We start from the raw sequence: 21,135 nt of genomic DNA on the forward strand, positions 1-21,135 counted from the left end.
AGAACTGGATGGAGCTCATGGCCAACAGTCCCCCTCTGCACCCTCGTAGGGCTTGGTAAATTTTCATTTCCATCATTTCTGTAGAGGGTGGAGATGGGGGGTGGGGGGAGTTCAGAGATCTCAGGGGAAAGGGGACCAGGGATGTTCAGTCCCCAGAGGGAGGTGAATATTGAAAGCATAATCTCCAGCTGGGGTGTCCTCAGAGTCATGGGATATGCATCTCTCTCCGCCTTCTCCCTGTGTGCGGAGAGCGTGCTGCGGGTCCCGCACTCTCTTTGACTTCGCTCTTGAAATGTGGCTGAAAACTCATCTCCTTTCTGGAGAGCTCCTGCCTCTCCCACGTCCCTGCGCGTCCCCCGTTCCCCCCCTCACTGTGCATGGCACATAGGCGGGGAACGGCATCCCACGGCCAGGCGCTGGAAGACGGATCGCAATCAGCGAGGGAATCGGCAGGCAGCGCCGGTAATTCAAACCGTCCTGACCGTTCAGTGAACCCGAACCTGCTGACCTTGACAGCAGTAGACAACGGCGGCCTCAGAAATCCCAACCTTTATGGAGGCGTCGGTGGAGGATGGCTCGTGTTCTCTCTCCTCGACCACATCCAAGCGGCTCTGGGGCCTGACAGTCAATCCCCTGTGTGCCGATTCGCTCCTAATTTGGCCGTCTCTGTGCTCCCAAGCCAACAGTGGAGATGACGTAACATTAAGCGTTGTTTGTTGCCCGCAGATGGAAACCACCCCTCCAGAGGCAAGTCTTCGTCTGCTAAGGGAACACACTGAGCACCTTGTTCTTGGTCTGAGCCAGGGGAAATCCCCCGAAGTTGGGGATTTTAGAAAGGTTGTCCTTATTTGAAAGAAGAGCAGGAGCTCTTTGCTTGTCTGGGGATGGCATCAGATCCTCCAGCTGCATTTCCACTTGATCCCAGGGGAAGGTGGGGAGATCTCACCTAGCGATTAGTCCACTATGAGTGAAGCAGAGGGGGGAAGGTGATTGGAGATGGGAAGAGAGAGAAGGCGCTCTGGCTGAATTGTGCCACAGGAACTTGCGTTCAAGAAAACACAGTCTATGAAGTTTTAATTCACCTCTCAGGGAACATTGGATCCCCTCCAAACGCCGGCATTGCTGCCAAATGGCTCCTAGAACAGACGCGCCCGCTGGCTGGGTCAGCCTGCCGAGGCTGGGGCGAGGTTATGATCCTGTGCATCGAGGACATCTCCAGTAGTTGTAGGACCCTGGGGATGAATTACCTGCCTCTCTAATCTGCCTATAATTCTTTGAACCTCATTCTCATCTCTAGGAAAGCCCCTTGGCACTGCTCTGGCAGCTTCAAGTGGGTCCCAATGTAATTTGTGCCCACTTTAAGGCTGCCATAGTGGTGTAAAGGGAGGGGCCTTAGTGTCAAGGAGAATAAAGGCCTCAGCAATTGCCTCTGTCCACCTTCCTATTGATCTCTCTCACTCTCCCTCCATGTAGCTCTCTGCCGAGATGTGTCGAGTGGCCAGCTCCATGGGCTGTGCGGGTTGGTTCTTCCCCTTCCCCCAAGCCGGGCGGGAAGGAAAGAGCCTGCGGGGGCTGAGAGTGCGGAGGGTGTTGTTTGGTTCAGGGAGGCAGCCAGGCCGGGCTGAGGAGCTTCCCTTCTCCCCCTTGTGCTGTGTTTGTCAGCAGCTCACAGGTGTCATACAGCTGCTGAGGCAGAGAATTTCCATGGGCGCAGCTGGTGGGCTGAGCAAGGGGGTCTGCATGTCTCCCTGGGACAGGCTCCTAATGAAGTGTCTTCACTAGGCACTTAATTAAACTTTAACGTGACACCAATTGCACATGAAACAAGCACCAGGCTCTGGAGGACCTGCTAACCCTCCCGGAGACGCTTCTCCACAATCAATGCCGTTGCAGGAGGTGGTGCAACATTTCCATAACCGGGCTCCCAGAGGGGTGAAGGCTTTTGTGGCTGGGGGGAACACTGGGCTAGGGGGAGAAGGCAGGAAGTTCTAGAGAGATGGGCCCCAAGCACAGAGTTTGACCCTGCATTCAGATCTGAACTTTCCCATATTTTGGAAGGATTTGGTTGAGTCCCATCTGCTTTCACCTCTATGACACTGGGTGCATCTCAGCCTCCCAGTGGGAGAAATAAATATCCTGTAGGGCCTTAAAGGTCTTTTGGGTTCTTTTCTGCCCTGCTCCCTTTTGTGTATCTGGAACTGTTTTGCTAATGATGAGCAGGCCTCATATTGCTTTAAGGGACTGTTTTTCATCACTTTCATTTTACATTGATATGGCACCTTTCATTTAGGAGGATCCCAAAGCACTTTCCCAGGTAGTTACAGGAGTTATAGGGAACTAGGGTACAGTGACACTCTGTTTATATGGTACTGAAGTAGAGTGCACATCCCAGATAGTTGCAGTGTTTTATAGCATTGCATGCATGCAGTATTTCAGTGTGTTGCACTTTTCAGTGACCTTTCTGTCACAGTTCAGTTGCTTAGCGAGAGAAAAAAACAGGCTGTTTTGGAAAGTTTCATTGTGTAGGAACCACTTTAGTCCTCGCTGAAATGCAGCTAAGCCTGGGGTGGAGCACAGATGTTACTGAACAGTGCAGAGCAATGACACAGCAGTTTAGGAAGGAGACTGCTGTGTCCAATTGAAACTGCACAGGGGATTTAGCTAGGCAGTGTGTAATCACTCAGGTTGGAATTTGTCAGGCCAGCCGGGTTAATGTCTGCACTCTTGCAAAAAGTGCCATGGGAATTTTAACAACTCAGAGTGATCAGAGCCTTTGTTTTATGGCACATCAAAAAGATGGCAGCCTCAAACAACACCCCCTCTGGGGCACTGGTTCACTGCTGACTCAGCAGAGTGTCCAATAAAATGATTCACTGGCACCTGGCTCAGGACTGGAGTGTGCGTTTGCCCCTGCTGGTGTGTACGTGGGGGAAGGGGAGAATGATGGGAATGGGGCAAAAGGACGGGGATGTGTAGGTTCTGAGGTGACCCAGAGTAGGATGATGTAGGGGGAATGGGGTCTGGGATTGAGAGAGAACAGAACGGAACAGAAAGGGGAGATGAAGTAAAGAGTATTTTATTGGGAGGAGAGGATGGGTGAGACCAATAAAATCTGGGGAGTGCATAGAGCTGCCTGGGGCTTGAGTCAGGTCAATTGAGCTCAGGCAGTCAATAGCTAAATCAGGCACCAGCGCCCTGACTGGGAACCCGAGCCGCTCAAGAAGCAGGGAGATGGGGTTGCAAGGGTACCACCGTCCCCTCCTCATCTTTATTGGTTCCCGTAATGGTGTTGATTTGCATGTCAGGCAAAGCGCTGCTTGGGGAAAAAAAATCCCCTCTGAGCGTGGCGGTGTCAGCACTCGCTGTTGTTCGACAGTGTAAAATTAAATTAATAAAGCCCCCAACACAGGAAAACATAACAGGAAATTAATGGCCTTTACTGTCGATCTGATGCAGTCATTTGCAACCCTGCTTTCCGCACCAAAGGCTTCATAAATGCAAGCAGTTTCTCTAAACAAGCATAGTTAGGGCTGCATGCAGTGTAATTTTTTGCCTTGCTTGTGTCCTTTTGAGCTAACAAAAGCCACCATTTTTAATAAACTCACCAAGGGATCCTCAGCAGGTCCAGCACCACAACACACAGGCTCAAGATCTGAAGGGAAAGAGCTGTACCCCATGACAAAGCCAAGTAGGTCTTCTGTCCTGGGAGACAGAGCTGCAGTAGCCCTGTTTGCTCTGCATTAGCTAGGCAGCAGCATTCTCCCTGCCGGCTCCATGCTAGAGGAAATGTATGCACCACCTGGGGAGAGGACTGGAGGGCCAGATACTCAGCTGGCATAAATCAGCATTGCTCCATTGAAATGAATGGAGCTACACTGACTTATACCAGTCAGGGTTCTGGCCCATTGTGTAGTACCATTGCTACTGCTCCATTGATATAAACAAGGAAAGTACGCACACCGAGGACAGCCGCATTTCTATCTTCTAAAGGGTCAAACCTAACACAGTTAGCAGGAGTTACTGGACCCTCATTCTGTTTTCCGTTACACTGGTATAAACCCAGAGTGACTCCACTGAGGTAACTGGAGTCATTGCAGGTTTACTACAGCAGAATTGAGAGCAGAATTTGCCCCGTCGGCTCCAATACAGCACAGAGAGCCATCAAGCTGCACTGGATACACATAAGCGAGCCACCAGTACACCCTACACTGAAATAGCACAGCCACAACCACCAACACTACACACCAGCATGTGCATGCTCATTCAAACACAGCCATGTAGCATGGTTATACATGTTGCACATGTGCATACGGCAGTTGTGTGCATGCTGACACAAAAGTGCCTTTACTCATGCACACTACAGCTGTATTCAGTACAGATGAGCATGCTCTCTCACAGCCTGAGGCATACAACCGGACACAGAGACCGTGCTCAATACCTGTGGTGTCCCGAAAACCCTGTGCTGAATTTGAATTTGTACATTTGCAAACTGTATTGAATGCATTTTATTTGTGTATGCACACACCCACTTCATTAAATGCACATTTGCATGCTCCACAGTAATCCAATGCACATTTGCACACAGACCTTAATGCATATGAATTTGCACACGTAAACACAGCATTAACTGCATGCTCTTTGCATGCACAGACTTCATCCAATGCACATTTGCACACTCACACAATATTAAATGCACCTTAGCCCCCACAATTAAGAGTATTTTTGCACCTCCTGTATTAAATGCCCAGTGCACATACCACATTATCCATTCTGTACCCATGTACATTTGTGTATATGCAGTCTTCCTCACTCATAGATTCATAATCCTAGCTGTATATTGATGCCAGAACACACAACCTTGCTGCCCTTCGTCCCTCCACCTGTCCAGATACACAGCAAATGTGCTTAATTTGTATGACATAGGTTTGTTGACCTGGGGTTTGCATAAAGAGGTTCAGACACATAGGTTTACCCGATGCATATGGACATGGGGGTTGAACACATATTTGGTTCTTTTGAAGGCTAATATCCTTTTACCAAGGATAGGTAAAAGGATACCAATCCCCCCCACCCACTATCCCTGCTTCCCTGCGAAACCTCCCACTACTGCAATATTCTTAACACACCCCTTCTCCACCTCATTACCCTCCCCACCTTCCTGGCACCCTTCAAACATTGCTCCCATCCCCGTGAGCTCCTTCTCAGCTGAATTGTCAGCATACCTGAATCCCTGCCCTTCCCTTCCACCCCGTCTGCACCAATATCCTCAGTCAAAGCCCTGTGTGTTCTGGCAGCCCTGCTCGACGTGGAATTGACTCACCCAGAGACGGTGATACCCTAAATGTAGGGCAGAGCCCTCTGGGGGGAGCTATGACCCCCATATTTCAGCCTCCCCTGCTGGATGGGCCCAGAGAACGGCACAGATAAGATGCTTTCTGCCCCCTGCCACGGGTAAAGGCCTCCTCGGTATCACAAAAGCTTAGTATTGATATAAGCATAGAGGGGCCAAACTGAGGTGTCTGGAAATGCAGGAGCTGTCAGACTGGATCAGGCTCCAGGCCCACCTCATCCAATATCCTGTCAGTGGCCAGCACCAGATGCATCAGAGGGAAGTGGAAGAACCCTGCAGTGAGCAGAGGTGGAGTGATATGCCCTGCTGTGTTTCTTCCTGGCGTCCCATATCAAAGACTAGCTTGAACCCTGAGCAGGAGGTTTAATCTCCCTTCCAGAGCTGGGGCTTTGGTTCCTCTCCAGGAGAGCTGCCCTAGGGCTTTGGAGCAAAGCTCCGTGGGCCTGTGCTGAATGCAGTGAGAGCAAGGGGGTGTGCAGGGCTAGCTGCCGTGAATGACAAGCGTTGCGTATTGATCGCGTTCTGAACTCGGCCCAGCCGATGGAAGGTAATTAATGACTCCATTTGCCTCAGTACCGAGGAGAACAATTGAGTTTGAAACTGCAACAACTGGCACTGCTGTGAAAGCCCCCTCAGGGGATGTCCAGGAAAGATACCTGACAGGCCCTGGCTACACTGGGACCTGGCAACACATCAGAGGGGAGAAAAGAGAAGGGGAAAAGGAGGAAGGGAAAGAGCAGTGTTGCTGTAAGGGGAGAGGTGTGTGTGTGTGTGGTTAGAACAGAGCTGAGGCAGCCGTCAGACAGAGGGCCAGGACAGGGAGACCAGACAGCAAGTGTGAAAAATTGGGACAGGGTGGAGGGTAATAGGTGCCTGGATAAGACAAAGTCCCAAATATTGGGACTGTCCCTATAAAATCAGGACATCTGGTCACCCTAGGCCAGGGTAGCACTGGGACAGACAGATGGGAGGGGACCACCCCCAGGCTGACAAAGCTGGGGAAGAGGGACAGCGTTTCTGTCGCAGCTTCACTTACCCAGATGCATTCCCCCTGCACTTCTCATGAGTGTTGCTGTGTCACCAGGCAGGTGTCCGCAGGTCAGATACATCCATTTTTGTTATGAGTGTGAATATTATTGGTAATGCCACAGTGCTAGGCGCTACACAAACACACAGTGAGAGAGTCCCTGCTCCAAAGAGAGCACAGTGTGAGTGGTATGTCATTTGTATGGATGTTCTCATGAGAGACGTAAGTGTTTCTGTGTCACCTGCAGGTCTGTTTCTATGATACAGGGGTGTCCCTGTGTCACCTGTAACATGGAAACACATTGAACTGTAGGGCTGTTTCTGTGACATCCTGGGGATGTCCCTGTGTCACCTGTCAACACGTTTCCATGTTACCTGTATGGCTGTTTCTGTGACACCCATGGGGGTGTTTCTGTGTCGCCTGGCAGCGTGTTTCCATGTTACGTATAGGGCTGTTTCTGCGATACCCATGGATGTGTTTCTGTGTCACTTAGCAGTGTGTTTCCGTGTTACCAGTTGGGGTGTTTCTGTCACACACACAGGGGTGTTGATGTGTCTCTTGTCAGGCAGTTATGCCAGTTGTGCAACTGTTTTCGGGTTCTCCTGGCAGCCCGTTGGGAGCAGATGTGGTTCCCATTATGTGTGTAGGATTGGTTCTGATTGTACTTACACCATTCACACACTGTTGTAAGAAAGATTGTGACTGTGGTCTGTGGTCCAGCTCTCAAGCTGTTCGTGCAGGCCTTCCTAATCCAACATGGGGGCCCTGTGTCACAGGGCTGGTGGGGTCCCTGGGCCAGGCACGAATGGGGGGTTCTCTTGCCAATCCCAAAAGTGTTGCCAAGTTACCTGCCTGGGCACTTTCTTGCCTGTCACCTGTCCAATAAGCCTGCCTGCAGCCTCACTTCACCATAATAACGCCCTGCTCTGTCATTCCTTCCTTTCTACCAAACCTAACAGTGGTCCCTCCCTAGCTGAACCCTGTCTCCTCTCAGAATCTCCCGGCTTCCCGTGAGCCTTCCCCATGACCCTTGCCCTCCTCCAGGAGCCCTCCCACCCACAGAAGCTCTCTCGCCCCGTGAGCTCTTCTCTTTGCCCTTCCTCATTCTGAACAGCCCCAGGCTCTTTCTCCAGCATCCTCTACTCCTGAGCCATCCCTCGGACCTCCCTCTTACGTCTCACTCTCTACAGTCTCCCCTGGCCCATCACGATGCCCATTCTCCACAGTATCTCCTCCCCTTTCCCACCCCGTACTCTTTCCCCCAAATCCTCCCTTCACTCTGACCCAGGGTCCTCTGTCATCGTCCATCCCTTCTTCATAGTGTCTCTCTCCTCTGTTTCTCTCCCACCCATGGTGCTGTTAACCCTGGGAATTTTATAACAATTCTCATGACATTTGGTGTTTTCCCTATGGCCCCAGCTCCTGGAGTCATGTGATTAGGTGAGAATCTCAGCTCCCTTTTTTAAAAAACAGAAGTAAGTTTCTAGCCCTTGTGGTTGCAGTTGAAAAGAAAACCTGACAGGGTCTGGCGGCAGCAGGCAAACACAAATAATTATAGAACCTCCTTTACGTTCACTTTATTTTTGAAGGCCAAACTCATAATGGTGGAACTCTGTGAGCTGGCGACACTCCACCTGGAAACCCCCAAACCTTTGACCTTCCCTGCTCATAAGCCACCTCTCAGGGGCAGTGTAGGGAGCTCAAAGCACTGCACTGTAGCCCTGCTTCCTTGTGTGTATAATAAAAAACACCTACCTCCTGGCAGTGGTAGATCTCAAAGCATGTGGCAAGTTTTTGAATGTATTTGTCCTGTGAAGCAGGGAGGGGGTATGATCTCCATTTTACAGATGGAAACTGAGACAAAGCAAGGCTTGATAACTTACCCCAGGTCATACAGAGCAGGGAATTAAACCCGGTTCTCCCAAGCCCTAGGCTACAGAACCATCCTTCTTACCCTGAGGGAGAGTTTAGGAGATGACCCTAGGCCAGACCAGCCTTCGCTCCTCCTTTCTGCGCTGTATTCCTCATCTCTTGTACATTTTAAGGTTAGCATGGGCCATTCTGATTGCGTACTCTGACCTCCGGTTTAGCCCAGGTCAGAGATCCTCACCCAGCGATTGTTGCACCAAGCCCATAACTCCTCTTTGAGCTAGAGCATTCCCTGTGTCTCTTTCTCTTTATAACTTTCCTTATGTCCCTGGCACAAATCCATTTCCCATTTAGTCCCTCCTCCTCTCTCTTGCTTTGGCCCTTCCCTCCCTTCCTCCCTCCCCCCATTCTCGTCCTTTGCCCCATCTCTCAGGGACTGTGCAGGCCCTGTCTTATCACCAGGTCTTGAGTTTACCAACAAAAATAATAAATAAATAAATTAAATAAATAAAAAGGTCAGTGAGCAGAGCAGCAATAACCCCTAAAAACAGTACTATCAGTGGGACATGATTGATCAATTGAATTCCATAGCGGCTGAAAAATGTGGGATTAAGTAGTGTATTATACGCACAATGAGTTGAGGCATGATGTTCATTTCAAGTTCATTTCGCCAGCCCTCTGCCACCAGATCAGGCAATCAATAGAGGCAGCAGATATCATATATCACCTCTCTCTGTGCTGGGGAGAGAGCACCATAATCTCTCGCAAATTTAGAGTGACAGATTTGTCAAGATCTGAAGGGCCCCTGAATAAATGAAGGAAAAGAGACTCCTGCAGCAACTTAAGAAAGCTCCTACACACACAAGCCTGGCCAGTGCCCGTGCACATACACACAGAGACGTTGGAGATACACAAGCGCAGAACCATAGCAGATACACAGATGTACACGCATAAATTGCAAAAAGCACATGCACACAAAAGCATGTAAACTGCCAAGCAGAGAAACAGAGAGGGTGAAATCTGGCCCCACAGAAGTCAGTGGGAGCTTTGCCACCTAGATACGCCATGGATATGCAGACACACTGACATGCAAACACACAAATAACTGAAATAACAGGTACACATATTGATGCAAGCCCTCATAGGCCTAGAATCACACATTTGTACGAGTACACACAGCACCCAGGTGGAGAGACACACACAGTGACATACGAGGTACCACACTCGTGCAGACATGCCCACTGACTCAGACACACCCAAAGAGATACACATCCTTCTCTCCAGAGAGATGGGGGTCTCTAGAGATGCAGACAGGTTGAGGCACACACATACATCAACACACACATGCTCCTCTTTCTCAGTGTGGATCCAGATTTTCCAAAGAGCTCCGCACTGGCTTTCCTTGGGATCTGAACTGGCAGCCTGCATTTTCAAAAGAGCCTAACCGCTGCTTCGGCAACTGGAGAGATGATTTTCAAGCCCATTGAAAGCCACTGAGACTTGTGCTCCTTAATGCCTGAGGTACTTTTGAACATCACCCCCTGACATAACAGCCAGTTCACCCAAAGCTCACCGCACCCAGCACGCCTAGCTCTTCAACAGTCAAGCCCTGCACACTGAAATCCTTGCTTTGCCTGAATAAAGACTTCAGGATATGGCCCCATGGAATAAGATCAGAGAGAGGGGAAAAGGGCTTAGTGCCAGGAAATGCTGCCCCCCTCCCAGGCCGAGGAGGGAGAGAAAGAAGGGGCTGTTGCAGGGGAAGGCTGCCAGCTGGGACAAATCAATATGTAATATTTTCTATGGTCGTGCAAGTGGCACTGTACTAGGTTACTGTATATAATGTACTATTGATTATATCATATCGTATAATCACCTATAAAGGGATATATCTTACAGCCAGGAGGGAACAGGCTGGGCTATTCCTCTGGGCCACTGCAGTCTGGTCTCAGGTTGGGGTAGGAACTATGCCGGGGAGGCAATCGCTCCAGGGCAGGAGAGTCATACAAGAGACAGCAGGGCTCTAGGGGGCAAGGTGCCCATTGGGACACTGTCCCTGCCACAAGCAGGCCACCATGACACGCAGCAGGGGGAGGCCAAAGTGGGTGCTTGCACCCTGCACCATGTCCTGAGGGATGGGTTTCACTTGGGAGCCTCACAGATTGGGCGACTCAGAGAGAGCCTGGCATCTGGGGAGATGGCACAATCCCTGGAATGGGGGTGTAATAGAGAGGCCTGCCAGAGAGGGGTTAACAAACAGAGCTGAACGCAAACAGAGGGGAGGAAGGGGAAGTGAAAGAGGGAGATCCTGACCTCGGGCCGGACGGGGGTTAGAACATAGACAGACTGACCTCAAGCGGTAAGGGGCTTAGAATGCGGACGGACTCGCCTCAGGCGGGATGTGGGGTTAGTACGCGGACGGACTCACCTCCCTTCGGGCGGGATGTGGGCTTAGAACGCAGACGGACTCGCCTCAGGCGGGAAGGGGGGTTAGAACGTGGACGGACTCGCCTCAGGCGGGAAGGGGGGTTAGAACGCGGACGGACTCGCCTCTGGCGGGAAGCGGGGTTAGAACGCGGACAGTCTCGCCTCAGGCGGGAAGGGGGGTTAGAACGCGGATGGACTCGCCTCAGGCGGGAAGGGGGGTTAGAACGCGGATGGACTCGCCTCTGGCGGGAAGCGGGGTTAGAACGCGGACAGTCTCGCCTCAGGCGGGAAGGGGGGTTAGAACGCGGATGGACTCGCCTCAGGCGGGAAGGGGGGTTAGAACGCGGACGGACTCGCTTCTAGCGGGAACAGGGATTAGAACGTGGACGGACTCGCCTCAGGCGGGAAGAGGGGTTAGAACGCGGACAGTCTCGCCTCAGGCGGGAAGGGGGGTTAGAACGCGGATGGACTCGCCTCAGGCGGGAAGGGGGGTTAGAACGCGGACGGACTCGCTTCTAGCGGGAACAGGGATTAGAACGTGGACGGACTCGCCTCAGGCGGGAAGAGGGGTTAGAACGCGGACAGTCTCGCCTCAGGCGGGAAGGGGGGTTAGAACGCGGATGGACTCGCCTCAGGCGGGAAGGGGGGTTAGAACGCGGACGGACTCGCTTCTAGCGGGAACAGGGATTAGAACGTGGACGGACTCGCCTCAGGCGGGAAGAGGGGTTAGAACGCGGACGGACTCGCCTCAGGTGGGAAGGGGGGTTAGAACGCGGACGGACTCGCCTCAGGCGGGAAGGGGGGTTAGAACGCAGACGGACTTGCTTCTAGCAGGAACAGGGATTAGAACGCGGACGGACTCGCCTCAGGCGGGAAGTGGGGTTAGAACCAGACGGACTCGCTTCTAGCGGGAACAGGGATTAGAACGCGGACGGACTCGCCTCAGGCGGGAAGCGGGGTTAGAACGTGGACGGACTCGCCTCTGGCGGGAAGGGGGGTTAGAACGCGGACGGACTCGCCTCAGGCGGGAAGGGGGGTTAGAACGCGGACGGACTCGCCTCAGGTGGGAAGTGGGGTTAGAACGCAGACGGACTCGCTTCTAGCGGGAACAGGGATTAGAACGCGGACGGACTCGCCTCAGGCGGGAAGTGGGGTTAGAACGCGGACGGACTCGCCTCAGGCGGGAAGGGGGGTTAGAACACGGACGGACTCGCCTCAGGCGGGAAGGGGGGTTAGAACGCAGACGGACTCGCTTCTAGCGGGAACAGGGATTAGAACGCGGACGGACTCGCTTCTAGCGGGAACAGGGATTAGAACGCGGACAGACTCGCCTCTGGCGGGAAGGGGGGTTAGAACGCAGACGGACTCGCTTCTAGCGGGAACAGGGATTAGAATGCGGACGGACTCGCCTCTGGCGGGAAGGGGGGTTAGAACGCGGATGGACTCTTTTTGGATGGAACAGGCTCTTATAATACAGACAAACTTGCCACATCTTTTGATGCCGCACCACAGCACTCCCTAAATTCCAGATGTTTTTGGCATGCTGTGATTTGGCTACATGTCTCCACCCCTCAGGCCCATCATTTTGGCATGAGTTGCATCTCTGGTGGTCCCTAGCAATGCTAATCTCTGCGCTTTGCTCCCATTTTACGCTCCGCAATGGAGATTTGGCGATTTTTAACACTGCAAATCAGCGGAACTGAAACTCATCTCCGAGCTGAGTGCCATTCTCCATGGCCCCAAGCATGCTGGGTGGGAGCACAGTAATGTTCCCCATGGAAGCCAGGGGTGAGGGCAGGGCACAGGAGCTCACCCCCAAGGCCTCTCAGCCTTCCCTTCCCACAGGCGCAGCTCCCTTGGAGTGGAGGGGGCAGCAGGAGTGCTTCTTTCCTAGCTCGTTTGGGCCTTGCACTGCATCACGTGCTGATCTGAGCCAACAAACACCTTTCCTGAGGGACTGGGTGGAGCTAACTCCCTGTTCTCTCTGTCTGTGTCCCACAGATGTGTCTGAGGGCTCGGTTCCCAATGGAGACTCCCAGAGCAGCGTGGACAGTTTGCGGAAGCACCTTCGTGCCGACACTTTCACCCAGCAACAGCTGGAAGCTTTAGATCGAGTCTTTGAACGTCCTTCTTACCCTGATGTCTTTCAAACATCGGAGCACATCAAATCTGAGCAGGTGGGGGCTTTGCCTGGCAACATGGGTGCAAATGGGTTCTAATCAGGCACGTGGGGGACATGGCAGGGAGTGAGCTCCTTCACTCACCCATGCACCATTGACACCCACACCAGCTGCATGTATGCCTATCTTGGCACTTATGTATGTGTACACATACCACTTCATGGACAAATGCATGCATATGCATCCCTCTCTGCATGGACACAGATGTACAGCTCTCTCCACATGGACACATACATGCATCTCTCTGCATATCCACATGCACACGTCATTGTATGGAAACATGTGCAACTTCAGAATGTACCAGTAACCAGGGAGCTACGAGCTTGTTCCAAAACCCCTGGGCTTCTCTCTCACGGCCCAGCTCTGCTCTGTGCTTCAGCAGCGCCTGCCCCACACTCCGCCTTTTATCCTGAAAGCTGTTTGTCTTAATAAAATGAAAATCAAAAGTCTTTTTAAACCGCCCCAAGCCATAAACCAACAAAGGAAGGGAAGGAGAAGCTGGCTGTAGACTCCCTTCATCCCCGAGTCCCTGGCTTTATTACAATGAATAACCTTTATTTACTTTCATTAGACTATTAAACACCGACACAGTCATTTTTCCCCCTGAAACTCTGAGCAGGGCCCATAAAGCAAATCCAAAGCCTAATTGAGTTCATTTTAATTTCTCTCCGATCACAGTGAATTACTCTGGTGATAAATCAGGGGGCAGGCTCACCCCCAGTAGAAGGCCTAATTTGCAGCTAATTACAAAACTGATTTCTACAGGAAGATCAATACGAGAAGGAATTGGAAATGACTAGGCAATCGTGGCCGGACGGGGACAGGAGGGGGCAGAGAGGGGGCAACTTGCAGGCAGCATATGAGCGGGTAGGTGGGTTGGGGAAGTGGATGGAAAAAAACAGAGCAGAAAGAGCAGAAAATCAGTTTTAATTTAACGTAATATTAATCAGAGCAACTTTTCTTGTGTTTTTGTAGTCCCTCTGGTTTCTCTGGCTCCGCGTCTGGTCTGGAGGCTGCCACAATAAAAAGGCAATTACCAGAGCCTTTCGGACAGGACACCCTTTCAGATTCAGTGGCTCTTCCCCTCCTACCCTTCTGTTAGCCATGTGGCTCTCCCCCCTCCCCAATTTCATACCCCGATGCACAAAGTGACAGAGGTGGGGGATGAGGCTTCTTTGTTTCTCAAGAGCCAGGAAAGAGGTGGGGGGAATCTCCGAGCAAACTGAGCTCAGATACAATGGCCACCGGCCTACAAGGCCCTATTTGCAGCAGAAATGCCCCGGCATCCCTGTCATTTCACTCTAACATCCTGCCCCAACCATGGGGACGTATGTGTTAGCCATGCCCCTACCTCTCCTTCACCAGAGAGGCTGCCACATCCCTTCTTGCTCCCCCTTGAGCTTCTACCCACAAACTTTCCCCCTCGTCCACAGGCCTGAAAGCTTGGCCACACCAGAGGGAATGGGCCACATTCTGTGCTCGGCCGCAGCAGAATAACTCCCATTGTTGGTCCCTCTCCATCACTGCTACCCAGATGGGGAAGGAGCCACTGCTCACAGCAGAAATGAGGGTCTCGTCCACAGCTCCCTGCCCCCCGCCACCTTTTTCCTTCATCTGCTCTGTTTCCTCCTCCTTTCCCATCTGTACAGGGTTTGGCGTCGCTCCTCTTCCACCCCGCATCTGTATGCTGTTCCCTTCCTCTCGGTGCATCAGTAGTGAGCTATCTCTCTCCTCTCTTCCCCAGGGTAATGAGTACTCCCTCCCAGCTCTGACCCCTGGTCTTGATGAAGTCAAGTCAAGTCTATCTGCCTCTGCTAACCCAGACCTGGGGACCAACGTCTCAGGACCCCAGACGTACCCCGTGGTGACCGGTAAGCTTCCTGCCCAAATGGCACTCCTAAGACTTTCGTTTATTCCCAAGTCATCACCATTAGCTTCTGCTTTTTCTCCCGATGCAAGATGCAGCTCTGTGGCTAACACCGGAATAGACAGAGAGAGCAGGGGGGCCTGGGGAATATAAGAGGTAAAGACAAGGTTAAAATTCACAGCACTGGCAGCCAGGGGTATCATAGAATCATAGAATATCAGGGTTGGAAGGGACCTCAGGAGGTCATCTAGTCCAACCCCCTGCTCAGAGCAGGACTAATCCCCAATTTTTGCCCTGATCCCAAATGGCCCCCTCAAGGATTGAACTCACAACCCTGGGTTTAGCAGGCCAATGCTCAAACCACTGAGCTATCCCTCCCCCCATACATACAGGTGTGCCCAGGTGTGTCTCAGGGACAGGTCTGCCCAGCTGTGAATTTGGGATAGGACAGGCAGACAGAGAAGAGAACCTGGGTTGCTATGTCCTAGATTTCTCCTTCATGTTTGGAACAACAGACTCATTGCTCACACCTGGACTTCTCGGGGAGAACTAGCTGTTTAGGTTTGTATTTGGCCCTAACATTTGGAAGGGATACTTGCAAGCTAGGACTCTCCTTTGCAAGCGAGGGCTGCTAAACTATCCTGGCTAAGCTCCCCCACCCCTCAGCACATGTGCCTCCTACAGCATCTGTCAAAATAGCTCAGCTCCCAGCTTCCCCTCTCCCTTATAGCAGGCACATTAAAATCAGGTGTTAGTGGGAAGCCAGAGGGAGGAAATGAAACCAAATGTGAGACAGCTGGGGGACCAGGGCACAAAGGAGCAACGGACAATTTGTGAGCCAGCAGGCTCTTTCATTGTGGCATCCTCATGCCGTGGATGGCTCAGAAGATGCTAGTGCTGGGGGTGGCACCCTTGTGCCGGAGTTAGACTGTCTAGATCCATAGCAATGTAAGATGAGGAATGGCTAAGGGATGGCTTGATTAGTCTATACGTATCTACATGGGAAACAAGTACTCAATTAAGGGCTCTTCAGTCTAACAGAGAGAGATCTAACACCATCCAATGGCTGGAAGATGAAGCTAGACAAACTCAGGCTAGCAATAAGGCGTAAATGTTTGATAGTGAGGGTAACTAATCATAGGAACGATATACCAAGGGGCATGTTGGATTCCCCATCGCTAGCCATTTTTAAGTCATGATGGGATGTTTTTCTAATAGATCTGCTCTAGGTATTATTTTTGGGCCAGTTCTCTGGCCTGTGCTATACAGGAGCTCCCAATGGCCCAGGTATCTATGAATAGAACAAGCCAGGGTCTCAGGTCCTATCAGCAAGAGAAGTAGCTGACTCATGGCCACAGAACTGGCCTCAAATCATCCAACAGGAAAGGGAGCTGGCCCCAACTTCTCCTGGAGGCCTGTAGCCTGGTGCAGCTGCTTGCAGATAGACCTGGGGAAGCCTACCCTGGGGGAAAGGCTATGTGCTAGAGAAAACTCTGGTAGGTGAAGCATTTGAGGCTCTAAGAGAAAGGGGCAGCTCCCCAGGAGACAGGAAGACTGAGAATGGCGGAAGATGTGGAGGTATCTCATGAGTGAGTGAGGAATAGGGGAAGTACAGGGAGATGCAATGACCTCAGGCACAATGACACTAAGGACTGGTGGTAATGACAAAGGAAGCAAGGTGGAGCTGAGCCACCTTCCTCACTAGGGAAGCAGCTGGCTGGGATCTCAGGCTGGGCCCAGACACTCTTGCTGATCCTTCAGAGGAAATGCACCAGTGAGCCATGGGACATAGCCTGTCTTTAAGGGCCAGGGCACTGCTCTCCAGCCTTCAGAGGCAGTTGAGCCAGTGGGTGGATGGCTCTAGTACCCCAAATCTCCAAGGTTACATTTGCCTAGGTGATTTGTTTGGGGAGTAGTCCCCTGAAATGGAAAAAGCTCTGTGGCCAGTCAGGGGACAGTTCCGGGGGGACCATATGCCCTCACTCATCCTTTGTAGGAAACTCCCACATTTCCTTGCAGCAGTCTTGCCTAGTAGCTCACAGGGTCAGTGTGGCTGGTGGCTGAATTGGGTATGGCTCCTAGGCAGCCGGCATGGCTGGCTCCAGCATCACCCAGCTTCCCCCAGAGTAGTCACTGACCACAGGGGTTTTGCAGGATGCCATGTTAGGATCTGGAGACCTCTGACCGCCGGGTGGGATCCAGCAGCGTAAGTGAGCGTCACCCACAGGTACATGGGCTATTTGGCCAGAGGCCTGGAAAGGGTTACTGGGCACTGGGGCAAGGTCAGGGTCTCGGTTTGAGGGAGCCAAGCGATGTGAGTCCTGAGACTTCCTGGGGAATAGGTTTTGGTTTGGCTGATATCAGAGCCTGACCTGGGATATGTATGAGGCTGACCCAGCCCAGCACTACAGAGCTACTTAGACAGCTGGAATTTGTGGGACAACTGTGCCTCTCCTCCTTCCTTCTCAGATATATATGGCTAGAGATGCACCTCTGGGCACAGACCAGCTGAGGGGGCCAGACACACCTCTAACAGAGGGTGCTTCCCTGACAAAGAGCACAGGATCTGGGGGACCCGACCTTGCTCACCTATGGGGCAGCGCCAGAGGAATAGGGCACCCTTATCTCTCTCACAAGAGGCACCTCTCTGAACCGGGGGGCAGGATCAGACACAGCACATCCCCTCTTTTTCCTTCCACTGGCCTGTGATGAGGGAGGGGAACAAGGATTCATGGCTGTTAAGGCCAGAAGGAACCATCAGATGATCTAGTCTGACCTCCTGCACAGCACAGGCCAGAGAAAGTCATCCATTGTGGGACTTGAGCAGAATCCCAGTAGGCCTGAGACTCTGCACACGTTTTGGATCTGACCCTCAGGAATGGGTTGGAGAAGAGGGGGCTGTAAAAAAGGCCCTGAGCTGCTGCAGAAACTGAGCTCAGTGCCTCCCCCAGCCATCCACCCACCCTGCACCGTGGAACACTCCCAGCTCAGCTTGGGAACATCCCCGCCTGATCCATCTGGATCTGAGAGTGAGAAAAAGTTCATTTCAGGCCCAGCTTGACATTCCCAGGTGGCAACTTAGCACTAACATCTCAATCTGTATGCGACATTTCAATCAGGCACAGAGTAACAAAAGCAGAACCATTAACGTTGGGAGCTGTTTGCCAGCGGTAATGACGGGGAAACTCAGATACTGGAAATGAAAAGAGGATAAAACCCAACCCAGGAGGCGCGGGGAGGGGCAGAGAACAAGGGGTGGAGGATTATTCCTCTGCACTTAGGCCGGGATCCAACGTTTGGATTAATGGCGCCATTACCCGAGAAAGGGCTGCAGATAATGCTCATTCTTAAAATGTTTTTCCTGGCAATTAAACGGCTGCAGTTATTGATCTTCATTGATTTGATGTCCCCCCTGATTTGCATAAGCCATTAAAGATGAATGGTTCACAATGTGTTTGTTATGGGGACAGGCAGAGTTTTCTGGAGGGGCTGTCAAGGTGAGGAGCGGCGCATCACTTCCTGATCATCCACTGGCCAGGAGCTATGGGGGGGCAGGACCATGAGGGGGTACTCTGTGGCAAAGCAGGTTCCCCTCCAGCAAAGGGACACTGGATGTGCCTGCCTGAAGTTCAGGGCTTTGGCTGCTCAGGGTGCTTGGAGGAGGCAGTGTGGCATAGTGGATGCAGCACTGGACTGGGACTTAGGAAAACTGGGTTCTGTTCCTGGCTGTTTCTAACTTGGACTGAAATTCTGGCCCCGCTGCAGTTTTGCCATTGACTTCAGTGGAGCCAGAATTTCACTCTTGGTGTGTAACATTGGGCAAGTCGTGTGACGTTTCAGTGTCTCAGTTTACCAGTGTGTTGCATGGGGATGACCATCACAACTGAGCGCTAGGATGAGAGCCAAGTCTTATAAGGCTGGGAGATGAGATAAAGGGGCTTTGAGGTCACCCATACCTAAGGGACCCTTTTCTTCTGTACTGTTGGGGGTCTCTGTGACTCCCAGGAGCGCGCCATCTCGCGTGGAAAGGGCGATGCCTCTGAACACTGGACATGCTACACTCTGAGACTGTAGAGTGCTGCCTATTGTCCAAGCTTTGGCCAGTTTAGGAGGGGGCTGGATGGGGGGAGAGGCTCTCCAGGGGCTCCAGCCAGCTCGGGCCAGAGGGAAAGGCTCTCTCTGAAGTCTCCAGAAAGAATAATATGGTGAGTGGCTTTACTTTGGCAAGGGTTGATGGTGTCTTTTCTGTCTGTGAAATCGGATTGGGAGGTGTGTAAATTAAATATTGCAGCCCATAACCCCAGAGGGATTGCAGAGCATGGCTTGTGTTTGTCTGGTGTCCCATGCAAGGGCAGGTTCACCAGTGGGCTCCTTGATCCACAGAGTGCTCTAGGGAAATACTGAGAGTAAAGGGAAGTGTGTGGTGCTGAAAGTCAGGGCCACTGGTCACCGACACTGCATGACGTTACTGGAAGCAAAGAAGACAGGGACCTCCCCACCATGAAGGGAAGAATCTGCCAAGAGCACTAGCAGGATATCACAGTGCATATTCGAAGAGCAGCTGCAGTGGTGTGGTTACAAAAGGCAGAACCTTGCTTAGCACGGCCAACACTGAGGACTAGCCTCCAAACAGTGAATCTGGAACACCTTTGATGATCTGTTTGCCCCATCACCTCCTGAAGAGACACCACCTGATGTCATTGGTTCACAGTGGAGTGGGCAGACCACCCTTACGCTTCCTCTGGAACATCAGCTGGCCGTTTCCTTCCCAAGCTGATGCCGTGCAGTTGTGTAGTGTGCTGCTGCTGTCCCCCAGGTGCCAGAGGATGGCCTCAGAACTGGTATCAGCCACATTTCCTTCAGCTCATCTCCTGCATGCGTAGGGGGATAGGGCAGGCTCCTTCATGCCAGCGAGCTGAGTGCTCGGGAGATGAAACTTGGGGCAAATCCCAGATCCTTGGGAACCGAACAGCTTTCTCAGAAACCAAGGCCAAGCTTGAGGGCCTCAAGTTAGGCAGTTGCAGCCATATCTGAGAACCTAAGAAAGAGCGAGGACTGATTTTTAGAGGTGTTTTACACTGAAGTCAGTAGGAGCTGCAGGTGCTCAGCACCTCTGAAAATTGGGCCCCTGACCTAACTAGGAAGTGAGGTGCCTAATGTTGAGCCACCCACATGTGCCAATTTTTTTAGATTTCAAGGCCAGAAGGGACATTTTTGATCATTTAGTCTGACCTCCTGCATAACATAGGCCAGAGAATGTTTCCCAGTGATCCCTGCATCCAGCCCATATCTTGTGACTGAGCTAGAGCATTTATTTTAGCAAGAGTTCCCATCTTGATTTAAAGACTTCAAGTGATGGAGAATCCATCACGTCCCTTGGTCATTTTGGCCCTTCTGTGTGTTTTGATAGTCCCCACAGACATGTGAGTGAAGAGGGTATGTAGTACTGGGAAAGCAAAAAGCAACACTAATGCGACAATATATACAGTGTGAGCTGATTTTCAGAGGTGCTCAGGGCTTGCAGTTCCCATAGACTTCTATAGGAGTGCAGCACCCCAAAAGTCTGAGAAATAATAACTCAGGAGCAGCCAGAGTGAAATGGTACAGACTGTTCTTTACCTGTGGGTGACAACCAATAAGAATATTGTCCTCCATGGGGTTGTACACCATTCATGGGATTGATAACATAGTTGGAGCCTAACCCAAGTTTTGGGTCTCAATGCATGTGCATGGAGGAGTTGAGACCATGGGTGCAAGGACAGCCTGTCTCCCTTCTTTGTAACTACCAACCCAGAAGCAACAACTTTAAAAGCCAGTAGGCAGGGAGAAGAGATGAGTGTGCACCTGGAGGGGGAATGTAAACCCAAAAAACTTCAGCAGGTTGTTCTCATCCATCATCAGGGGCTTCACAGATCCCCATTCTTGGAAACTGACAAGTAGTTATCACACAGAAGGGAGCAGAGGAAAGCTGCATGTTTCCAGGAGTGCTGGTAATGGGATGTGGAACTTTTCAATGAAATAAGGAGGCTTAAAAAAGGCCCTAGTTCTACCAAAACAAAAATTAAGGGCCCTCCTTTACATCCACCATATGGAGGAAAGTCTCCCCTTTTGGAATATGCACCTGAGAACAGAAGAGAATAATGAGATGGAATTCTCAAGTGGCTTTCAGTAATAGCTTGGTATCAGGACGGAGGTCCTTCAATTCAATCAAGGAGGGTTAACCAACAGGATAGCCATCAGGAGGTGTGAGAAGGCCAATCTTGAGGAAAATAAAACCCAGTGAACACTCACAATTGGCTTGCAAGCTTATTTGAGAACATTCTGTTTCGCAGGAGGCTGTATTTGAAGACAGCCCTTTGAGAAAAGTTTGTCTGTAGGCAAGGAAAAGAAAAAATTTCCCTCAGTTCGCTCCTAG

The 21,135-nt window shown here is 51.6% G+C and overlaps 1 protein-coding gene across 1 annotated transcript in view; it reads left to right on the forward strand.

The window, feature by feature from the left end:
- Positions 1 to 21,135, forward strand: part of PAX2 (paired box 2) — a 103,962-nt gene that overhangs the window by 57,987 nt on the left and 24,840 nt on the right. Inside the window, exons 6-7 of the mRNA XM_074958510.1 lie at positions 12,675 to 12,850; positions 14,598 to 14,724. Of these exons, the coding sequence (XP_074814611.1) occupies positions 12,675 to 12,850; positions 14,598 to 14,724 (303 nt within the window). The remainder of the gene's footprint in view (positions 1 to 12,674; positions 12,851 to 14,597; positions 14,725 to 21,135) is intronic.

This window comes from Natator depressus, chromosome 7 (assembly GCF_965152275.1).
Source record: "Natator depressus isolate rNatDep1 chromosome 7, rNatDep2.hap1, whole genome shotgun sequence".
NCBI lineage: Eukaryota > Metazoa > Chordata > Testudines > Cheloniidae > Natator > Natator depressus.